Source organism: Acomys minous, assembly GCF_964271855.1.
Source record: "Acomys minous genome assembly, chromosome: 20".
Taxonomy (NCBI): Eukaryota; Metazoa; Chordata; class Mammalia; order Rodentia; family Muridae; genus Acomys; species Acomys minous.
Genome location: NC_140502.1, coordinates 19442776 through 19461407, shown reverse-complemented (window position 1 = coordinate 19461407; position 18632 = coordinate 19442776). Strand labels below are relative to the sequence as shown.

The following is an 18632-nucleotide window of genomic DNA, read 5'->3' as shown; positions in this document are numbered from 1 at the left end:
GCTTCCTTCTCACAACAGAGATACTGCGCGGGGCTTAGGTCAGACCAGAAAGTAATTTATTCGCCAGGGTCGGGGGGTGGGGGTCGTAGGTGGGGACAGACAATAAATACCGAGGAATGTCGAGTCTCAGTGCATCCAAAACGTGGGTCCCGGAGTCTGTCAGTGAGTCAGAGGACAAGGTCAATAAATACCCACACTGCCTTTGGGGGGTGTGCAGCTGTGGCTCCGACGGAAGTGTACGTGAGGGAGGAGGGGTCGCAGCAGCCCCCGGGAGTGGGGCTGTTCGAAGCCACGGACTCCCACGAGAGCTGGCAGAGGTCTCGCTGATTGTCGCTGCGGGAATGGGACGCCCCCGGAAACAAGGGGTTCATGCGCAAGGGTTTATGGTTTGTGACCGATGGTTGGAAGCGTGAAAGGCGAAATCGGATGGGACGTGCAGTCTCCCCATCCACGTCCGGGCTGAGTAAAGAGTGGTCGGCAGACGCCCCGGCAGCAGCTGCAGCCTCTTCTAGCCGCCAGTCCTGCAGGAACCGGGTTCCTGCGCGCGGTCCCCGTTCCTCCCTCCCCGGCCGCCAGGTGGCGGGCGCGGATCACAGGCGCGGAGCTGGGTGGAGACCCAGGCTCGCAGGACTGTGGAGCGGGGGCAGCGGGGGTGGGGCGGTGAGGGTGGGCACAGAGATGCTCTGGGCTGTCCCCGGGTCACCTGGCCTTCCAAGGGGGCCTAGATGAAAAATGGCTTGGAGTCTTAGGGTTCAGGGGGTGAAGGTGGCTCCCGAGAAACACCAGAGTGAGGAGAGACGGCCGGTATAGGCCACCAACCCAGTGCAGCCCAGTGTGGCGGCAGCAGCCAGAGCAGCGGCGAGCAGGAGCAGGCAACGCGCCTCGGATAGGCCAGGCCTAGGGACCTGGGGGCAAGAGGGCTGCATCAGGCCCACTGGCTCCTCACAGCCGCCCAGCCTGCACCCATAGACGGGCCTCCGAGTGCGTCCCTGGTCCCCGCAGCCCGCAGCGTCGCTAGGTCGGCTCTCAGGCCTGAGCTCCTGTCGGAACTCACCATTGGCTACTTCGCAGCGGCCTGTGCTGATTGGCCGCCCGGGTACCCTCCCTCCCTGCGTGGGCCGAGCTCCACAGAGGCACAGCAAAGCAGTGGTGACACTCAGTGGGCGGAGCGAGGCGGAGGCCCGCGGCGGGCGGACGTGGGACATACCCTGGCAGGGAGCAGCAGGTGACGGCGGTGCATGGGGCCTGGCCCCACCAGCGGGCACTGGCCAAGAGCCACGGCCGGGGGACTATCTAGCTGGAGAGAGAAGGGACAGGTGACCCGATCGGAGCCCAGCCCGGCCGCCCTTAGCAGCAGGGCGAGAGGCAGAACGGGAATCTAGGGAGTTCCCTTGGGAAGGATTTGGCCAAAGGCCTGAACCGAGGGACAGCTCGCTCGGAGAAGCAGGCTGAGTGAAGGCATCTTCCTGCAGAAGCCCCCAAGGAGGGTGAGCCCCGGGGAGACGGGCGGTGGGTAGCAGATCTGAGCGGGGGGGGTGGGGTGGGGGGTGGGAGGAAGCGAGGGATCTTACATGGGAAGGTGGATCCGTGGCCCGGGGACTGGGGACCCCCGTGACAGCTGGAAGGAGAAGAGAAGAGAGCGTGGAGGCCAGAAAAGGACAGTGGCGCGGCGGCGTGCCCCAGCCTGGGCTCCTCCCCTGCCCCAAGTGTCCATACACCCAGCGTGGCCCCATCTCCACCCAGCGCCCTCCTGGCTAGGAGCGGGCGGGGGGGACTCGCCTGCAGCTCCGGGGGCCTGCAGCATCTCCATCCGCTCCTGCAGCTGCCGGACATGCGCCTCCAGGTCTCGGTTGCGGACCTCGGCCTCCTGTAGTTGGCTGCGGGAAGATAGCTGGGTGAGCCGGTCCACCTGGTGAAGAGACTGCGAGGGTTGCTCCCCTCTCCCAAGAAACCCCACCTCCTGACCCCGACCTGGAGAAGTTCTGGTTGGCTGCGCGTATGGCCTCCAGCTCGCGGCTCATGCTCTGCCGGGAAAGAACCTCCTCCTCTAGGGCTTCCTGGAGCTCCCGCAGTGTCACCACAGTCTCCGGCTCTGCCACAGGGACAGCCACAGCTGGATCGCCCACTTCAGCCTGTAGGTGGGGATGGGTTGACACCTGAGGCTGGCTCAGTGCCCCGCCCCGGTCGCTGGGACAGTGAACGTGGGAAGGGAAGAGCTGGAGTCAGATTTTGAGCATGCCCCTCCCAGCTCGCAGTGCTTCAGACAAACCTGGCTTTCCCCAACAGGCCTCCCCAGCTTGGCTTGTTGCTGTCTGCAAGCCCCCCCCCCTCCTTCCAATGCCACCCACCCACGGTAGCTATTAGGAAACCAGCATCTCGCCTGGGGACCTCTGACCTTGTTTGCAACTGATAATAAGAACCTCAACCTCCTCCAGCTAGTCTCCCTCCTAGCCGTGGTTGGTGTCGCTTTCTGACCCCACCCCATGCCAGGAGAGCGGCTACCTGAGCTATATATATATAGTCCCTAAAATTCATTCTCTCTCTCTCCCCCTCCCCCATCTCCATCTCTCTCCCCTATCTCCCCTCCCCCATCTCTCCCTCCCCCTCCCCCATCTCTCCATCTCCCCCCCCCCCCCCCATCTCTCTCTCTCATTGCTTGGCCTAGGCAAGCCTTGACCCTGGGCTGGCGCACCCACTCAGGAGGCCCTGCCTTCCCTGTTTACTCACCACTTGATGCGGTGGGGACACTGGGGGCTCCAAGTGCAGCACTTGCAGGTCTGACTCCGGCAACTGCAGGGCCTCCAGTTCCATAGGGGTGGGGTCTGGGGCCTGATTGTCTCTGTGGAGAGGAAGAGGCTACCAAACAGGGATCTGGGACCCCCCCACCCTGTGGAGACCCCAATGGCTTGAGAAGGAGCAGGGCAGAGAGGAGAGCGTGGGCTGCCCTGCAGGCTGCTGGGCGGTGCGGCTCTACCGAGGGTGGTCTGGGTCCCGCCCTGTTCTAAGGATCATGGGAATGCGTTGTCCTCACAGTTAACTGTGCAGGCCTGGGACAGGCCTGATGGTGGGCTCCTATTGAGTGTCCTGAGAAGTGGTCTGTATTCATTTAATTACTCTCTTGTGGTAATATGAATTAATCCCGGGACCTCATAAATGCTAGCTAAGTTAAGTTCTCTTTGTTGCTGGGACAGGGTTTCTCTGTGTAGCTCTGGCTGTCCTGGAACTCAGAGTCTGTAGACCAGGCTCAAACTCAGAGAGCAGCCTGCCTCTGCCTCCTGAGTGCTGGCATAAGATGTGTGCATGGCCGGGCTTGCTTTCTTCTTTGAGGCAAGAGCTTGTGCAACTCGGCTGGCCAGGAACTTGCTACAGTCAATGATGACCACGGCCTTCTAGTCTCCCAGTGCTGCAATTACAGGCGTGAGCCACCGCGCACTTTACACGGTCGGGGCTGAGGCTCACTAATGGAGCATTTTACCAGCTGCACTGCAGCTCCAGCCCTGACTCTGGTCATGCTCTCTTCTCCTGAGCCATGCTCCCAGCCCAGGAAGTGCTGTCTTATTTCAGTAATTTTTTTTCTCTGAGACCAAGGTCTCACTATGTACCCAAGGCTGGCCTTGAACTTATTTTTAGTTTGATTTGGTTTGGTTTTTCGAGACAGGGTTTCTCTGTGTAGCCTTGGCTGTCCTAGACTCACTTTGTAGACCAGGCTGGCCTCGAACTCACAGCGGTCCACCTGCCTCTACCTCCCGAGTGCTGGGATTAAAGGCCTGCGCCACCACGCCTGGCCATATCTTTTGTTTCTTGAGACAGATTCTCTTGTAGGACAGGCTAGCCTTAGACTCACTATATAGCCCAGGATGGCCCTGAATTTCTGATCTTCCTGCATCCACCTTCTAAGCACTGGGATGATATGGCAGCACACTCAGCATAATGGATCCTTTTAGAAGGCTTCACTGACTAGACACGGAGGTGCACGCCCACAATCACAGCACGCCGGGGCCCGTTTACACTGTATTACAGAATCCTGCCTCAGAAAACAAGACAAAAACCTTTTACAAACTTAAAAGTTGTTTTATTGTTATGTGCTCCAATGAGTTTGTGTCCTTAAAGTAAACTCCAATGTTTTCCAGGACTCTGGGTACTATGACATGTCCTAGAAATATAAAAGGCAATAGCTGGAAGATTCTGGAAGGCTGAATCTAAGATTCTTGGGTTATACAAGCAAACTGAAATATTGAAGTACATATGGGCAGGGCAGCTAGAGCTGCTCAATAGAGAGACCCAGACTCAAAAATAAAGTATGTGTTCCTAGAGTCTCAGAGAAGAGGGAGCCTGGATTAAGAAAATGCCTCCGCCAGGCAGTGGTGGCGCCCGCCTTTAATCCCAGCACTCACGAGGCAGAGGCAGGTGGATCTCTGTGAGTTCGAGGCCAGCCTGGTCTACAAAGTGAGTCCAGGACAGCCAAGGCTACACAGAGAGATCCTGTCTTGAAAAACCAAAAACAAATAAGTAAAATAAAAAGAAAGAAAAGAGAAGATGAAGCTGTAGTCAGGCCTACAGGGCATTTTCTTCATGGATTAATGTGGGAGGCCCAGCCCACCGTGGGTGGTGCTGTCCCTGGGCAGGTGGTCCTGGGTTCTACAAGAAAGCAGGCTGAGCAAGCCATGGGGAGCAAGCCAGTAAGCAGCATCCCTCCATGGTCTCAGTATTAGCTCCAGCCTCCAGGACCCTGCCCATAGAGTCCCTGCCCTCAGCCGGGCATGATGGCACACACCTGTAATCCCAGCACTCAGGAGGCAGAGGCAGGTGGATCGCTGTGAGTTCAAGTCCAGCCTGGTCTACAACATGAGTTGCAGCTAAGGCTACACGGAGAACCTCTGTCTCGAAAAACAAAAACCAAGAAAGAAAAAAGACAAGAGCTTCATATGTAGAGCTCCTGCCCTGACTCCCACCTCCAACACTTCAGCGATGTGCCCGGATATGCAAGTGTCAGCTGAGCGAACCCTTCCCTCTCCATGCTTTTGATGGTCACCACAGCAACAGAAACCCTGATTTACACAGTTCCTAAGGATCCTTGAACTGACTGCCTGAGGAACCTACACACAGCACAGGCCCTGAGGTGAGCCTGCACACACAGCACACGCCCTGAGGTGAGCCTGCACACACTGCACAGGCCCTGAGGTGAGCCTGCACACACAGCACACGCCCTGAGGTGAGCCTGCACACACAGCACAGGCCCTGAGGTGAGCCTGCACACAGCACACACCCTGAGGTGAGCCTGCACACACAGCACACGCTCTGAGGTGAGCCTGCACACACAGCACAGGCCCTGAGGTGAGCCTGCACACACAGCACAGGCCCTGAGGTGAGCCTGCACACACAGCACAGGCCCTGAGGTGAGCCTGCACACACAGCACACGCCCTGAGGTGAGCCTGCACACACAGCACACGCCCTGAGGTGAGCCTGCATACACAGCACAGGCCCTGAGGTGAGCCTGCACACACAGCACAGGCCCTGAGGTGAGCCTGCACACACAGCACACGCCCTGAGGTGAGCCTGCACACACAGCACACGCCCTGAGGTGAGCCTGCACACACAGCACACGCCCTGAGGTGAGCCTGCACACAGGCCCTGAGCAGTGAGCATCCGTGCTTACCTGAAGGCCATGCAGGAGTAGGAGTAACCCACAAAAGGCAGGTGGACCCCGAGTGGCATGTCTTCCTGCATGTCCGACAGTGTCTCCTATGGATGAGGTAAAGGGCTGTGGCCAGCAATTGTTAAGACATGGCCCCTCCCCCTCTAATCCAAGCCCCATCAACTAAGGTGACCCCTCCAGCATTTTCTCTTGTATCCTGTAACTTCCTGTTGGGGCTCTCTGCCCACACCAGACTTTCCTCTACTGCCAGTGCCAAGGCAGGACCTAGAGCTTGTGAAAAGCTGAGCGTACAAGCCTGAGAACAGCTCTCCCGGCATCCTTCTGGGCCTCAGCTCCCTCCTCCAGGGAGCCCTCCAGCACTTTCCAGGCTGAGTCAAGAGCCCAGCCCCCTGCACTCCATTTTAGTCTTGCTAACAATGAGGACTCTCACTCACTGTCTTGGAGCCTGGTCACCTGTGTGTCCTCATACCTGAGTGGCCACATGGCAGTGTTCTAAGAAAACAATTTGGGTCCCAGGAAGGTCATTGTGCATGCGTGCGCACATGCGCGCGCACATGCACACACACACACACACACACACACACACTTTAATTTTCAAGGGAGGGTCTCACTGCATAGCCCTGACTGGCCTGAAACTCACCATGTGGACCAGGCTAGCCTTGATTCACCAGCTCAACCCTCTGCCTCTGCCTCTGAAGTCCTGGGGTTAAAGGTTTGCACCATCATACCTGGCCAATCACCCCGATTTTATGGAGGGGGTTAGGGAGGTCCCCTCAACCCATCAGGAGAGGCAGGTACGTACCCCGCCCCCGCTCACCATGGCAGTGAGCCGATCCTCCACCACATCGAAGTTGCATGTGTCCGTGGCCCCCTCGAAGTCTGGTGTAAATGGGGGCGCGCTGTCTCGCAGACCCTCCCAATCAAGGCCAAAGAAGAACGGATGCTTCTGGAAATCCCCTGCCCCACCGCGGCCTAGCCTTACGTCAGCGGGACACAGAAGCCCCCGAATGAGATCCAGAGCGTCCTCAGGGACACCTGTGTCCGCCAGCGGCAGAGACAAGTGTTCCTGTTCAGAGACAAAACAAAGAAAACAAGAGTCAGGCCTGGGCTGAAGAAATAAAGGTTCTGTTTCCCGCACCCACGTGGTGGCACAAAACAGTCTGTGACTCCAATTCCAGGGGATCCCATGCCCTTTGACCTCCTTAGGTACTCACACAGTGCACAGACATGCATGCAGGAAACACACACACATATAAGTAAGATCACGCTCACCTTGTAATGAACAATCTTGGCATAGGTCTCGGCCGTGGACTCTGCGTAGAAGGGCGTCTGCCCATAGAACATCTCGTAGGCGAACACTCCTAGTGCCCACCAGTCACACTCCGGCCCGTAGCTGCCGGCCCCAGGCCCTCCGCCCACAGCCTGCAGGATCTCAGGGGACAGGTAGTCCGGGGTGCCCACAGCCACCAGCGACCTCACCTGTGCCAACCAGACCCCAACGCCTTAGACCCTTTGCCTGACTGTCCCGCCAGGCCCCCCCTAACTCTTCACCCCAGCCCCACCCTGTACACCTTCACCAGTGGGGACGGTTTTGCCAGGCCCTTCCTACCGTTCCGTCGGGCTGCAGTTTGAGGCAGGAGCCGAAGTCGGCCAGGCGGATGTGCCCACAGCGGTCCAGGAGAATGTTATCTGGCTTGATGTCCCTGCGCATAGAAGAGGGAAAGCGTGCTTGGAAGACTTCCCTCCTGGGTCCCGGGACCAGGCTCGGTCCGGTTCCACCCCACTGAGGATTCTACATGTCTAGACCCCCGATCCTGCCCCCAATGGGATCCAACCTTTAGGTAACCCCTTCCTTCCCACACAAACTCAACTAACCCTCCAAGGGCCCCGCCACGCCCACCTGTGCACGTAGCCCAGCCGGTGCACCGAGTCTATGGCCATGACAATCTCGGCCAGGTAGAAGCGCGCCATCTCGGCGGGGATCCGCTCCCCAAACTTGCTCAGCAGCGTTAGCAGGTCCCCGCCCACGTAGTATTCCATAACCAGGTACTGGGAGCGGGCGTGTCACAGGTGGTCGGTCGCCCCCAAGACTCCCAGAGACACCCCGTCCCCAAGCATAGAGTGCCCCCACCCAGTAAGAAAGCACCCCAGAGATCTGATGGCCAAAGCACACATCACCTCCTATCTTGAGGAAGGTCCCTCCTCTACCTGAAACACAATCCTACCCGGCCCCCAGCCTACAGCCACATTTTCCCTTCTCCAGCCTTCTTTACTTGAGACAATGTCACTCCTTCCTGGTCACCAGGACCGGGAGCTCACCAGGTAGTTCTCATCCTGGAAGGCGAAGTGCAGCTGCGTGATCCAGCGCCGGTCCCCTTTCACCAGGACATCCCTTTCTTCCCGGAAGCACGACACCTGGGAAGTAGGAGAGACGCTGCAGGAGGTGAGCTGGAGAGACGAGGGGGCGTCCCTCAGCCCAGGTCCTCACCTCGCCTCTCTTCAACATGTCCCACTTATTCATAATTTTCATGGCATACACTTGCCCCGTCTGCTTCATCTTCACCACCGCTACCTACAGGCGGACCCAGGATGACAGTAGAGGTGGAAGGAAAAAACAGCAAGGCTCACCCTTAGCGCCACCCGGCCTTGGCCACACCCACCTCACGCCCCGCCCACTGACCACAGGCCCCGCCTCCACCCCATCCAGCCTTAAGTTCACGCTCATTCATCAAAATTTAAGGTGTTATGCCAGGCCACTCAGGACTCACCTCACTGAACGCCCCACGCCCGATCACCTTCAAAATTTCAAAGTCATCCCTCTGCAGCCGGACCTCCTTAAGCCTTGCTGCAATGGGCTCCACTGGTGGGGGTGAGGGAACAAAGGTCACGAGAATACTAGAGGCAAGGCTGGTGCCCTCGGTCTTTCTTCCCTCTGCCCCTTAAACTGGCTTTAGGAGTCTGCTTTTCAAAGCCTGTGATGGCTGCCTGTTTCCACAGTGCTGCGGGGCGGCAAGGCGGCAGAGGGAAACGCTGGAGCTTAAGGCCCTCCACCCCCTGCCACGTGATGATGATCAGGGTGCTAGCTAAGTCGGGTCCCCGAGGTTCTCACTGGGCCACGGCCTCAACCTGCAGCTGTGTCCAGCTCAGCCAGACCGAGGTCTCTACTTGGGAAACACTGAGTGGAGCCTGGATGGGGGAGGGGCGCAGCCCACCAGCATCCTGGGCGCTGTTGGGTGTTCTGGGTCTCCAAAGGGGGCGGAGAGCCTTCTTACAGGCAAACCTCTAGGGGGATAAGGCTCTGTGCTGGGGTAGCTCAGCAGGAGGCTGAGGGTAGCCAGGGCTGAGGCTGGCAACCTGGGGACAGTGGGCAGAGGGAGGCCAGGTCTCGCTTAGGGAAGCAGTCAGGACTTGGGAGTAAGGACGAGGAAGGTTGTGAGTGTGGGGAAGACGGGAGATGTTGGGTCATGGAAAAGAAAGGGGTTCGGTCAAGTGGGCCGCCAGGGAAGATACAGCCAGGGCCAAGGCTGGGGGGGGGGGGGTTGGGAGGAGAGCGCCAAGGCATTGAGCCCTTTTAAGGCAGCGGGAACCCAGGCCCCCTCCCCCGCCCAGGCCTGGCAGGGGAGGGGCCCACAGGATGCTGCTCAAGCCACAAAAGGACTGTTCCTTTTCCCGGAGGGCCAGACCCCTGCCCCCACCGCAGATCTCAGTTTACCCTGGCAGCCCAGCCTCATCCTCTGCAAAAGGGAGGTTGAGGCAATCACGGAAGACTGGAGAAATCTTCCACAAACTCAGTGGCCTAGCTCATGGCCTCCGCCTTTCTGAGAAATGGAGGCGGACAGGAGGACCAGCTGGGGTCAGACGTGGGCACACAGGCTCAGGACCCAGAGCAGGACCCTTATTGATAGGCAGAGTGACCAAACAGGCCAGTATTTGGGAGGAAGTTGGGGTAAGCCTCAACTTCGGCTGGATGAGGGATCGGGCCAGAGAAGGCCGCAGGCCTATTTTTCATGGAAGGGCATTTAAGACAGCGGGGGACTGGGAGGCTGTGAGCCAGGAGGACCGTGAAAGCAAGTGGGAAGCCAAAGGGACCACCAGTCCAGCCTCCACACTGGGAGGCACCGAGATGCTAAGGACTGGCACACTCAGAAACTGAACTAGTCCCTGCCTCATTTCGGGGGACAGAAGGGGTGCTGGATGGTCAGGCTGGTTTTCTCCCAGGGATTCTGTGAGTCACCATGCCCTCATAGCTCCTGGACACCTGTCAGGGCAGCTGGGGAGGCAGACGCCAAACACCTGCCTGCGGGCCGCACCCTGGCAGCTGTCCCTCCCCACGCTGTGGGAAACCAGGGGAGGGCTCTAAAGCCCACTTCAGGGGTCCTAGGAGAGAAAGTTGCCAGGCCCCATGTGGGTGCAGGGATCGCAGGAGGCTATGCCCACCCAATCCTGCACTGGCTGAGTCATAGATGGCCTCCGCTGACCTGAGTCTGCCCACCGGGGAGCTTGGGACCCAGGCCTAAACTCTGCTCCCTTACAAGACCTCTCCAGGCCTCCTGCCCCACCTCGGCCTTGAACCCTCCTGCCCATACTCACCCCACTGCAAGAAGTCGGCCACATACTTGTCCTGGGCTAGGTGGGAGGCGCCCAGCTCCTGGTGGACGCCCAGGAGAAGGTCGAGCAGGGGCTCCAGCCCCAGGAAGCCGGGGTCCAGCACCAGCTGCTGGAGCTGCCTCAGCCGCACTTCGGCTGACATGTTGGGCAGGCAACACCATGGCCCCTCCCCGGGCCGGAGCTCGGGGTCTTCCCGTCACGGGGCCTGGATGCCCCTGTCCAGGCCCCCGAACCCTGGCTGCATGGCTGCCTGTCCCTGGCTATCCCCTGGGTCTCTCAGGCCAGTTCTGTGGCTAAGGCCGCCTCCTCTTTTCCCCACCCCTTGGCCCAGCCCCCCTCCCGCCTCTCAGCTTTAACTCCTCCTGAGCCGACACCCCAACTCTCCCAGGGCTCCTCAAAACTCTTCAGTACCCAATGTCAGGGGACAGAGTAGTACTTGATAGACACCCCCAGAGCCCCTACCCACCCAACAAGGTAGAGCCCAGGGAGTTAGTGGCAGGTGTGCAGTGTCTGTGCCCAGAAGGGTGGGGAAAGAGGCACTGCTGCCTGGGCCCACAGGGAGGGGGGCAGAGCCAGGGGCAGCTTCTCCGTGACTCAGCAATGGATTCCGACTTTGGGACAGTTAAATTTAGCCCCTGTGCCTGCTGTATTACACCCCCCCCCCCTTGGCAGGAGGTGGACGGGAGATCAGGAGGGAACTTGCTCAGCCACCAAGGGCCAGGGGTGACCTGCTGGCCCAGGCCTGGGGGAGGCAAGTGGTGGAGTTAGGCCCTCCCCAAGCAAGAGACCCCAAAAATAGCTCCTTGGCCACTGGCCTGGGCAGCCACATTCCTGCCTGGGCTAGGATTAGAGAGAGAAACATTTTGGGGGTTGAGGGCGGAGCCGCCTGGAGAGTTAGCCAGGAGAAATGTTAGCTTCTTTCTAGGGTGGCCAGTTCTCTGGGGAGGAAATCATGGCCTCCAGCTGACACTAGCTGGCCAGTGACACAAGGGCCGGAGGCAGCAGGCTGCAAAGGCATGCCCAGAGGAGGCCAGGCAGATCCGTTCCCAGCATCCTCCCCTCCTTCCAGGGGAGCATGCTTAGACAGTCCTGACCCACCTCAGCCTCCTGACTCTGGGGCCAGGGCTCTGCTTAGGGCTGGGGTAGAGAGGCAGCCCCGGTGGGCGTCCCTTGGTCCAAGCACAGCCCCAGGCCAAGTGCTGCAGCCCCCACCCCTCCTGCCGCAGGAACAGAGACGGTGTGCAAACAAGGACTTTAGTATAAATAAGAGGGGCGGGAGGACGAGGACAAGGAGGGCCCTGTGGGCTTCCATAATTTAACACTCTTCAAAAGCACAGACCATAGCAAGGGGTGGGTGCTGGCGGGAGGGGGGACGCCCCTGCACTGCCCTCTCACCCAGGGGTGCTGTGGAGCTGGGCTGGTGTGGGTTGAGTCTCTCCCAGGAGTGAGCAGACACATGCTGGGACACGGACGAGGTTAACACTGATGCTTCAGAGAACAGGTCATGGTACTTGGCAGTGGGTGGAGGACAGGGCTGAGGCCACACAGGCCGCTACATCCCCACGGTTGAGCCAGTCTAGGGGACCCCCAGTTCTTGTGTAGGGTGGGGGCTTGGAGCAGTCCTTCCATCATGGTTAGTCCTGTTAATACAGTGATCCTTGAGGTCAGCAGGAGGTTAGAGCTAGGAGGCTGGGGGTGGGACATCCACGGCTTCACACCACCGTGCCACTGGGGGAGCTGCCTGGTTGGGAGGAGATGCCCTGGGGAGGACGAGAGGGAGAAGGCTGGGTTAGACAACACACCGGCTTCTGCCAGCGCTTGGGGAAGAGCCACCCAAAGGCCTCCCAGCTGCTGCTGCCCCAGCTGGGCCTCTGGCCCCCAGGCCTAACGCTGCTGTCCTGGTGAGGAACAAACAGCTCAGCAGCCTTCCTTGCCCCAGGGTAGCACATTGACAGCAGTAAACGGCCCCAGGTGACCTGAGCAGACAGGGGAGGAGGGTGGAGAGAGAAACTGGGGTTCACTCGCAGCTCCTACCTCTACCACTGACTTGCTGGGTGACCTGGGCCAACTTGCTTCCCCTGCCTGGGCCTCGGTCTCCTCGTCTGTGAACTAGGGAGATAGAGGGGGTGTCTTTGAGAACTCAGTCAGCCCCCCAAGCCCTAGCATCCTGGACTCCACCCCAAGGTTGCTCTGAGTTGTAAGGCTTCTGGTCTCTAAGCTTCTAAAGCAAGGATCTGGGGGACTGAGGACAGTGTGGGGTCCCAGACACTGAGACTACATGCTAAGGAGCGAGACAGCTCAGCCCGGCCTGACCAGGTGCCAGGCCTGCACCTCACCGGCCGGGAGCACAGCCATCGCACAGCTCACTTGCAAGGCCCAGTGACCAGGATGACAGCAAGCAGATGTGCAGGCCTGGGCCCTGGCTCTGACCGCCAGCCAGGCCTTGGGCACCTGGCTTGGAAATGCAGTGTCTAACAGGCAGGCCAGAAGCCAGGCCCCAGCTCAATGTCATCCCTAGAGTATCAGCCCAAAATAGTTTCACCACTTAAAATACCAATTTCTCCATGAAAACAGGCCCCACCGTGGGTGCTAAGTGCTAAGCATGAGCCCTCAGATGCCCTTCAGGTGGTTGGCTGTGGCCCCACCGTTCTGTCTCCCACACCTGAGCTCTCCGCTGACACCTGGTATCGGGGCCCTGTCACTCAGAGGCAGAGACAGCCCTGGTGCCCGTCCGCCCTGGGGCAGGTGGAGACTCACCGCCTTGCCTGGCCGGGCCCAGGTGCAGATGAGGCCCTCTTGGCAGGCGGTGATGATACAATCCTCCAGGAACAGCAGCACAGTCAGGCGCTCCTGAGCAATCTTCTTGCACACGAGGGGCTCCAGCAGTGGGACCTCATGGATGCGCGGGCACAGTGCCGTGCCCAGCACCTTGGCAGGGTCCAAGCGGCTTCGGGGAGCAGGCCCGCTGAGCCTGTCGTTGCTGCTGCTGCCCCCGCCGCCCCCGCGGCTGATGTTCCCCAGGCTGTGGTAGCGTTTGTGCTCCTTCTCGGACCCCCGGTCCCGCCGCTCCTGCAGGGTCAGCGTGGCGAAGCGGCCGATGCTGAACGGTGTGCCGGGCTCCATGGCTGCGCTGGGCCCACCGGCCTTGCCACCAGCTGGGTGTGGGAGGCTGTTGGAGCGTGACAGGGAGCGGGGCAAGGGGCCTGCACCTGTCTCTCCGGCCCGAGAGCTGCCAGAGGCTGGTGGGGTGGCCCCAGGTGTGCCGGGCAGGGTGCGGGTGCGAGCCAGAGATGGATGCGGGGAGAGCACATCTTCTGTGAGGTCCCACAGGCAGAACTGCGTGTCCTGGCCAGCTGAGCCAAAGCGGTAGGTGATGGAGCCAGCCTTGGGCAGTGGGGACAGTGGGGCTCCCGTGTCTGAGCTGGTGGCCTCAGGCTCCTCCTCTTCACCACTGGGATCTCCATCACCACTGGCCGATGCTGCCTCCTCTGCCCGAGTGGTGTAGGGGTCAAAGGCTACAGCGTTGACCCAGGACTTGTGGCCGTGGCCTCGCGCTACCACACGACCCTCTGTGAAGGACCACACAGTGACCAGGTCATCTTCCCCTCCCGTCACCACGTAGCGGCCATCGGGACTCCAGCACACGCACAGCAGACCCCCAAAGTAGCTCTTCATGAGCCCACGCAGAAGCATGCTGTCAAAGTGAAAGACTCGCAGGCAGCCGTCCTGGCTGACGCAGGCTAGGTGCCGGCCATCAGGTGAGAACGCAAACTCGTTGAGGGGGCCCTCGCCCACTGCCCACTTGGCCAGCGGATTGCGGGGCGCCTTGCTTTTGGCTGCATAGACAGCAAAGCCCTCACCCTGTTTCAGCAAAGTGTACTGGGGTGGAGTGGAGGCGCACGGGTGGCTGACGTTGTAGAGGTACAGGTGGCCACTGGCGTGAGAAGCAAGGAACAGACTCTCTGACTCAGGCAGCCACTTCAAATATGTCACCTTGGTCTTGTCAATCAGCCGCTGCAAAGGGAGTGAACGAGAGGGTGGGGTTGAGACGTGGCAAGTGCTTCTCACGGACTGCGTCAGAGCCAGAGCCCGACCCCAGCTCCCCTACCGACTGAGCCAGATGGCAGATGTCACAGGGACGTGGGAAGCAGGGCTGCCTGTGAGGAGCTGCATGGCGCCTCCACGTCCCACAAGAACAGTCCTGCTGTCAAAGGGTGATCCTCTATCCACTCAACTGTTGCTCTGTTTTCAGTGTCAACCCCAGAACACCAGTGTCCCCCAGAAAGGGTCCCCGCCACTAGTCTGGAGCTGGAGACTAGCTGGCGCCCCAGCAGCTGGAACAGCATCCAAAGAGCATGCCCCAGCAATGTCCCTGCACAGACTGATGGCAACCTCACCCTGTCAGCCATACACGTCAAAACTCTCCTAGCAGCTCTCCTTTTCCCAAACAATGAAGTCTAATCTTCCAACAAAAGCTGTGAGCCTCCTGAGCAACGTGCGCCCACAGCCCAATCTCTCAACTGCTGCTCCCACCTCCCTAGTCTCACTGCCACCACCCACAATGCCTCCCTGCTGGCCTCAGACACCCATAGCTGTCTCTCCTTGGTCAGAGAGCTGTATATTCAACTTAGCCCCTAGCCCTGGCCTGCCTGAAGCCCGGGGAAGCCATTATAATGACCAAGCTGCTTCCTACTCGGAGCTGATAAAGCCACTTCGAATCATCTTGGCCCCAGGGCTCAGACAGATGGAGCGCGAGGCCACTCCTCGGACTCCTGGTGATGAGGAGAGCGAGGTCCTTCCTACAGCTTTCCAGGCAAACCTAAGCCAGCACGGCCGGTTCCTTCTCAGAATGCGTCTTCTGTCTTCTCTCCCTCAACTGCTACCCTGGCCACTCAGCCTGAAGGCTGTCCTGCCTGGTGGACTTTATCTAAGCTGTTCCTTGTCCTCTGTAGTGCAGGCAGACCTTGAACTTGTGACCTTCCTGCCTCAGCCTCCCAAACAGCTGCGATTGCAGCCCTGCATTATGAGTTCCAACCCGTTTTATTTAAACGTCCTTCTGGGAAGCTTCACAGCAGATGCCAGCCCCTGAGAGGCAGGGACCGCATGCAGGACACCTGGTGAGTCTCTGCAGCCTGTCTCCTGGCCTGACAGTGTGGCAAAGGCTGCATGTGCTGGCCGAGCTGCTCCTGGACAGAGGCCTGTACGGGAGGGGACCGCTCTTCCAGGAATGGCTGTGTGAGGTTTTTAATCCACTCCTCCTCCTCATCTTTGCTCCCTCTGGCCACCTGCTCACTGGGAGGACTCTTGTGGAGCACCTCCCCTCAACAGTACAATGGAGCACAATCCCTGCCTGGTTGCTAAGTCATCTCCTGGCATTTCCCTTTAAGCCAAGCTAGCCAACCAAGCAGTCCTTGTGGATGAGTTTAAACAGCCCTGTGAGAAGGGGACACAATGGCCACTAAGGCTCGGAGAACCAATCGCTTTCCCAAAGCCACACAGTATATGTCAACGACACAGCAGGGACTAGAATCCAAAGCCCAAAGGGCCCAGAATGTGAAGTTAGGGAGAACATCAAGGAAAGCCCAAGTGGCCGCGAGCCTCAGGCTTCTAATCTGTGAGGCGGGCACCACACTCTCTTATCCATCAGTGGACGAGAACTCAAGCACCCAGCCTTCTTTCACCACGGATCTGGGACACAGTAAGCACACTGGCACCAGCAGGGGCTGGCACGGCTGTCCCTCCTGCTGCCCCTCTCAAGCCTATTCTGTTTCCAGGGGTGGGAGTGGGCAGATACATGAGAAGGGAGCAGGGCGTGTCCTCAATCACCTCTTCATTGAATAGCTTGCTGGTGTCTTTCTTGATGAGGTCCAGGCACTGCACCTGGCCGGCGGAGAAGCCCACCAGCAGGGAAATGGTCTCCGTGGCGGCTGTGAACTGGTTGAAGTCGTGGCAGGTGGGCTGGGTCCCCTTGTAGATCCGCTTGTCGATGGGCTTGTTGAGATCGATGGACTTGAACCATGGGAGAAGACGGTTAGAGCAGGGAGAGGGAGAGAGAGCTGAGGTCAGGGAAAACCACCGAGAGGAAGCCGGGTTAACCTCGAGGGAAGTGGGGAGGAGAGGCTACCACAGACCGGAAGGGGAGCCAAACCAGAGCACACACATGCTCACATGCACACGATCTCTCTCACACACACACCCCACTCCCCAATAAAGGCCACAGAGCCTTTGCAATTGTCATTTAGGGACTGCTGCCCACAGCATCGGAGTTCAGAGTCGCCACGGGCCTGGAGCTGACGCTCCCCCAATGTTCCCAGCTGCCATCACGGTAGCAAGACTAGGAAGAGCTGCTTACTGTCATATTCTAAGACACACACACACACACACACACACACACACACACACACACACACACACACTGCCCCAACCCAAGGACTCAAAAGGTCCAACGCCCGAGGACTTCTTTTTCTATATATACAAGTAGTGTGTGTGTGTATATACACACACACATACATATGCTTGGGGTGTGTGTGTGTGTGTGTGTGTGTGTGTGTGTGTGTGTGTGTTATGAATGTGGATGCAGAGGTCAGGGGTCAACCCTGAGCATCTTTTTCCGTGGCTTCCATCTTCCATTTGTCACAGGGTCTCTCACTGAGCCTGGAGCGCACAATTCAGCTAGACTGACACCCAGGGAGCCCGGAGTACCCTTCTGCCCCTGTGCTCCTGGAATTGGGGTTGCAGACTCACACAGCTGCACCCGGGGTAAGGGGATCCAAACTCTCGCGTTTCATACACAGAGCCAGCCCCGAACCCTCATTTCCCTGAACTTGCAGTCCCTGAACTTCAGAGCCTCTGTCATAGTTCGGACACCATCAATCATCCCGGACCCTCATACTTTGGGTGTACACAAATCACCATTGCATTCTCAGGGCTCCTCCCGACTCCTCCTTTCTGGAACTCAACTGCTTTGGCGATGTCAGTCACAGCCGGGGATATTATCCCCTGCCAGGAGCGCGCATCAGCTCAGAATTCCCATCAGTTCCTCCAAAGCCTTTAAGACACCATATCCTTCGCGACCTCACTCACCTGTTGCTTCTTCCTCCGACCCCCTAAGCTACACCTCCAGTCAGTCCTCCCCGCCTGTGACCTCTAGGAATCCCCATCACTTACAAATCCCATCACTCCTGGGTTTGGCAAGTCTCAAGTCTCCCTCCAGGACGCCCAGAAATGCAATATGTACTCCGTTCTCCATTCTCCACCATCCCTTCCTCTCCGCGCTCCACGCCCCCCGCAACATCCCCGCCCGCTGGTCCTGCACCCCCCCATCCCCGCCTGCTGGTCCTGCACCCCCCACATCCCCGCCCGCCGGTCCTGCACCCTCCCCCCCCCCACATCCCCGCCCGCCGGTCCTGCACCCTCTTAGGATCCCCCAAAGCCTGCAGAATGCCTGTCGCCTCCTCGGAATCCACGCCCGCCCATCTCCTCTCAGAAGCTCCATCCGGTCCAGAACGCTCATCACCCTCAAGAATGTCCCCCCCCCGCACCCCCCAAACGCGAAGCTCGCCCTGCACCGCAACCTCTCAGAACCCCATCCGCTCCAGGAACCGGGCTCCCCTGGGATGCTCAACCTCGGGGTCTTCCCATCCCTCAGGGACCCCGGTGCTCGCGGCACCCGGGTCCCCCCCCCCCCCCACGAAGCAGAGCACTCACCCGCTGGCTCCCGCGGCGGCAGCAGCCGGGGTAGAAGTAAAGCTCCCGGCCCAGGTTGAAGCAGACGCGGTCTCCTCCCGCACCCAGTCCAGAGGGCGTGGAGGGCGGCTCCCCGGCGCCATCGGGCTCGCCCAGGCGCACCAGGCTGAGGCGGACGGCGGGCAGCGCGGGCCCCGGTCCGGGCCCGGCAGGCGGCGGGGACGACGCGGGGCCCCCGGCTCCAGGCCCCGAGGCTGCTGCGGGCCCGGGCGGGGGCTGAGTGGGCTGCGGCGGCGCCGGGGTCTGGGCGGAGGTCGGGCCGGACCTACGCGTCGCGTCGCCGGGAAGCAGCTTGTAGAAGCCCTCGCGGGTGCGGAACTGCGATTTGATCTCCGTGCAGTCGCCCATGGCGGCGCTGGGGCCCGGGCCGCCCTCGGCGCCGCCCGCCGCCATCTTGGACGACCCCCGGGGGCCGCGCCGCAGCCGGACGATTTCCCGCCCCTCCCAACCTTCCCCCCCCCCCCACTACCCCACCGCAGCCGGAAGTAGCGGGGCTAGCACCGGAAGAGGTAGGGTCGTCGTCAGGGTGACGCCTCTACGATTGGCAGCCAGAGCCGGAGGCGGGAGGAGCCGGGGCAGTTGCCGAGGTAACGGTTCTGGGGCTGTGGGCGGGGGCATGGC

At 59.9% G+C, this 18632-nt stretch overlaps 2 protein-coding genes across 12 annotated transcripts; both read right to left on the bottom strand.

Moving 5' to 3' along the window:
* Window positions 1-34: 34 nt before the first annotated feature.
* Window positions 35-10569, bottom strand: DMPK (DM1 protein kinase). Of its 10 annotated transcripts, none has more exons than XM_084770131.1 (15): window positions 10248-10569; window positions 8426-8517; window positions 8146-8229; window positions 7977-8072; window positions 7558-7706; window positions 7267-7360; window positions 6930-7136; window positions 6460-6723; window positions 5658-5743; window positions 2728-2839; window positions 1972-2132; window positions 1780-1877; window positions 1572-1618; window positions 1208-1297; window positions 35-905 (listed from the first exon to the last, which is right to left on the bottom strand). In XM_084770131.1, exons 1-15 carry the CDS (start codon window positions 10405-10407, stop codon window positions 753-755), a joined length of 1893 nt encoding a protein of 630 aa, XP_084626257.1. In that variant the 5' UTR covers window positions 10408-10569; the 3' UTR covers window positions 35-752. The 10 variants fall into 10 exon arrangements, 9 of the variants coding, with proteins under 9 accessions (XP_084626257.1, XP_084626252.1, XP_084626256.1 ...); XM_084770126.1 differs by having other exon boundaries at window positions 1055-1293; XM_084770130.1 differs by having other exon boundaries at window positions 1208-1293.
* Window positions 10570-11505: 936 nt separating this feature from the next.
* Window positions 11506-18507, bottom strand: DMWD (DM1 locus, WD repeat containing). 2 transcript variants are annotated; one of them, XM_084770135.1, is made up of 5 exons: window positions 17973-18507; window positions 16092-16274; window positions 13023-14279; window positions 12300-12374; window positions 11506-12025 (listed from the first exon to the last, which is right to left on the bottom strand). In XM_084770135.1, the coding sequence occupies exons 1-5, from the start codon at window positions 18402-18404 to the stop codon at window positions 11978-11980; spliced, it is 1995 nt and encodes a 664-aa protein (XP_084626261.1). In that variant the 5' UTR covers window positions 18405-18507; the 3' UTR covers window positions 11506-11977. The 2 variants fall into 2 exon arrangements, with proteins under 2 accessions (XP_084626261.1, XP_084626262.1); XM_084770136.1 differs by lacking the exon at window positions 12300-12374 and having other exon boundaries at window positions 17973-18502.
* Between the last annotated feature and the right edge of the window lie 125 nt (window positions 18508-18632).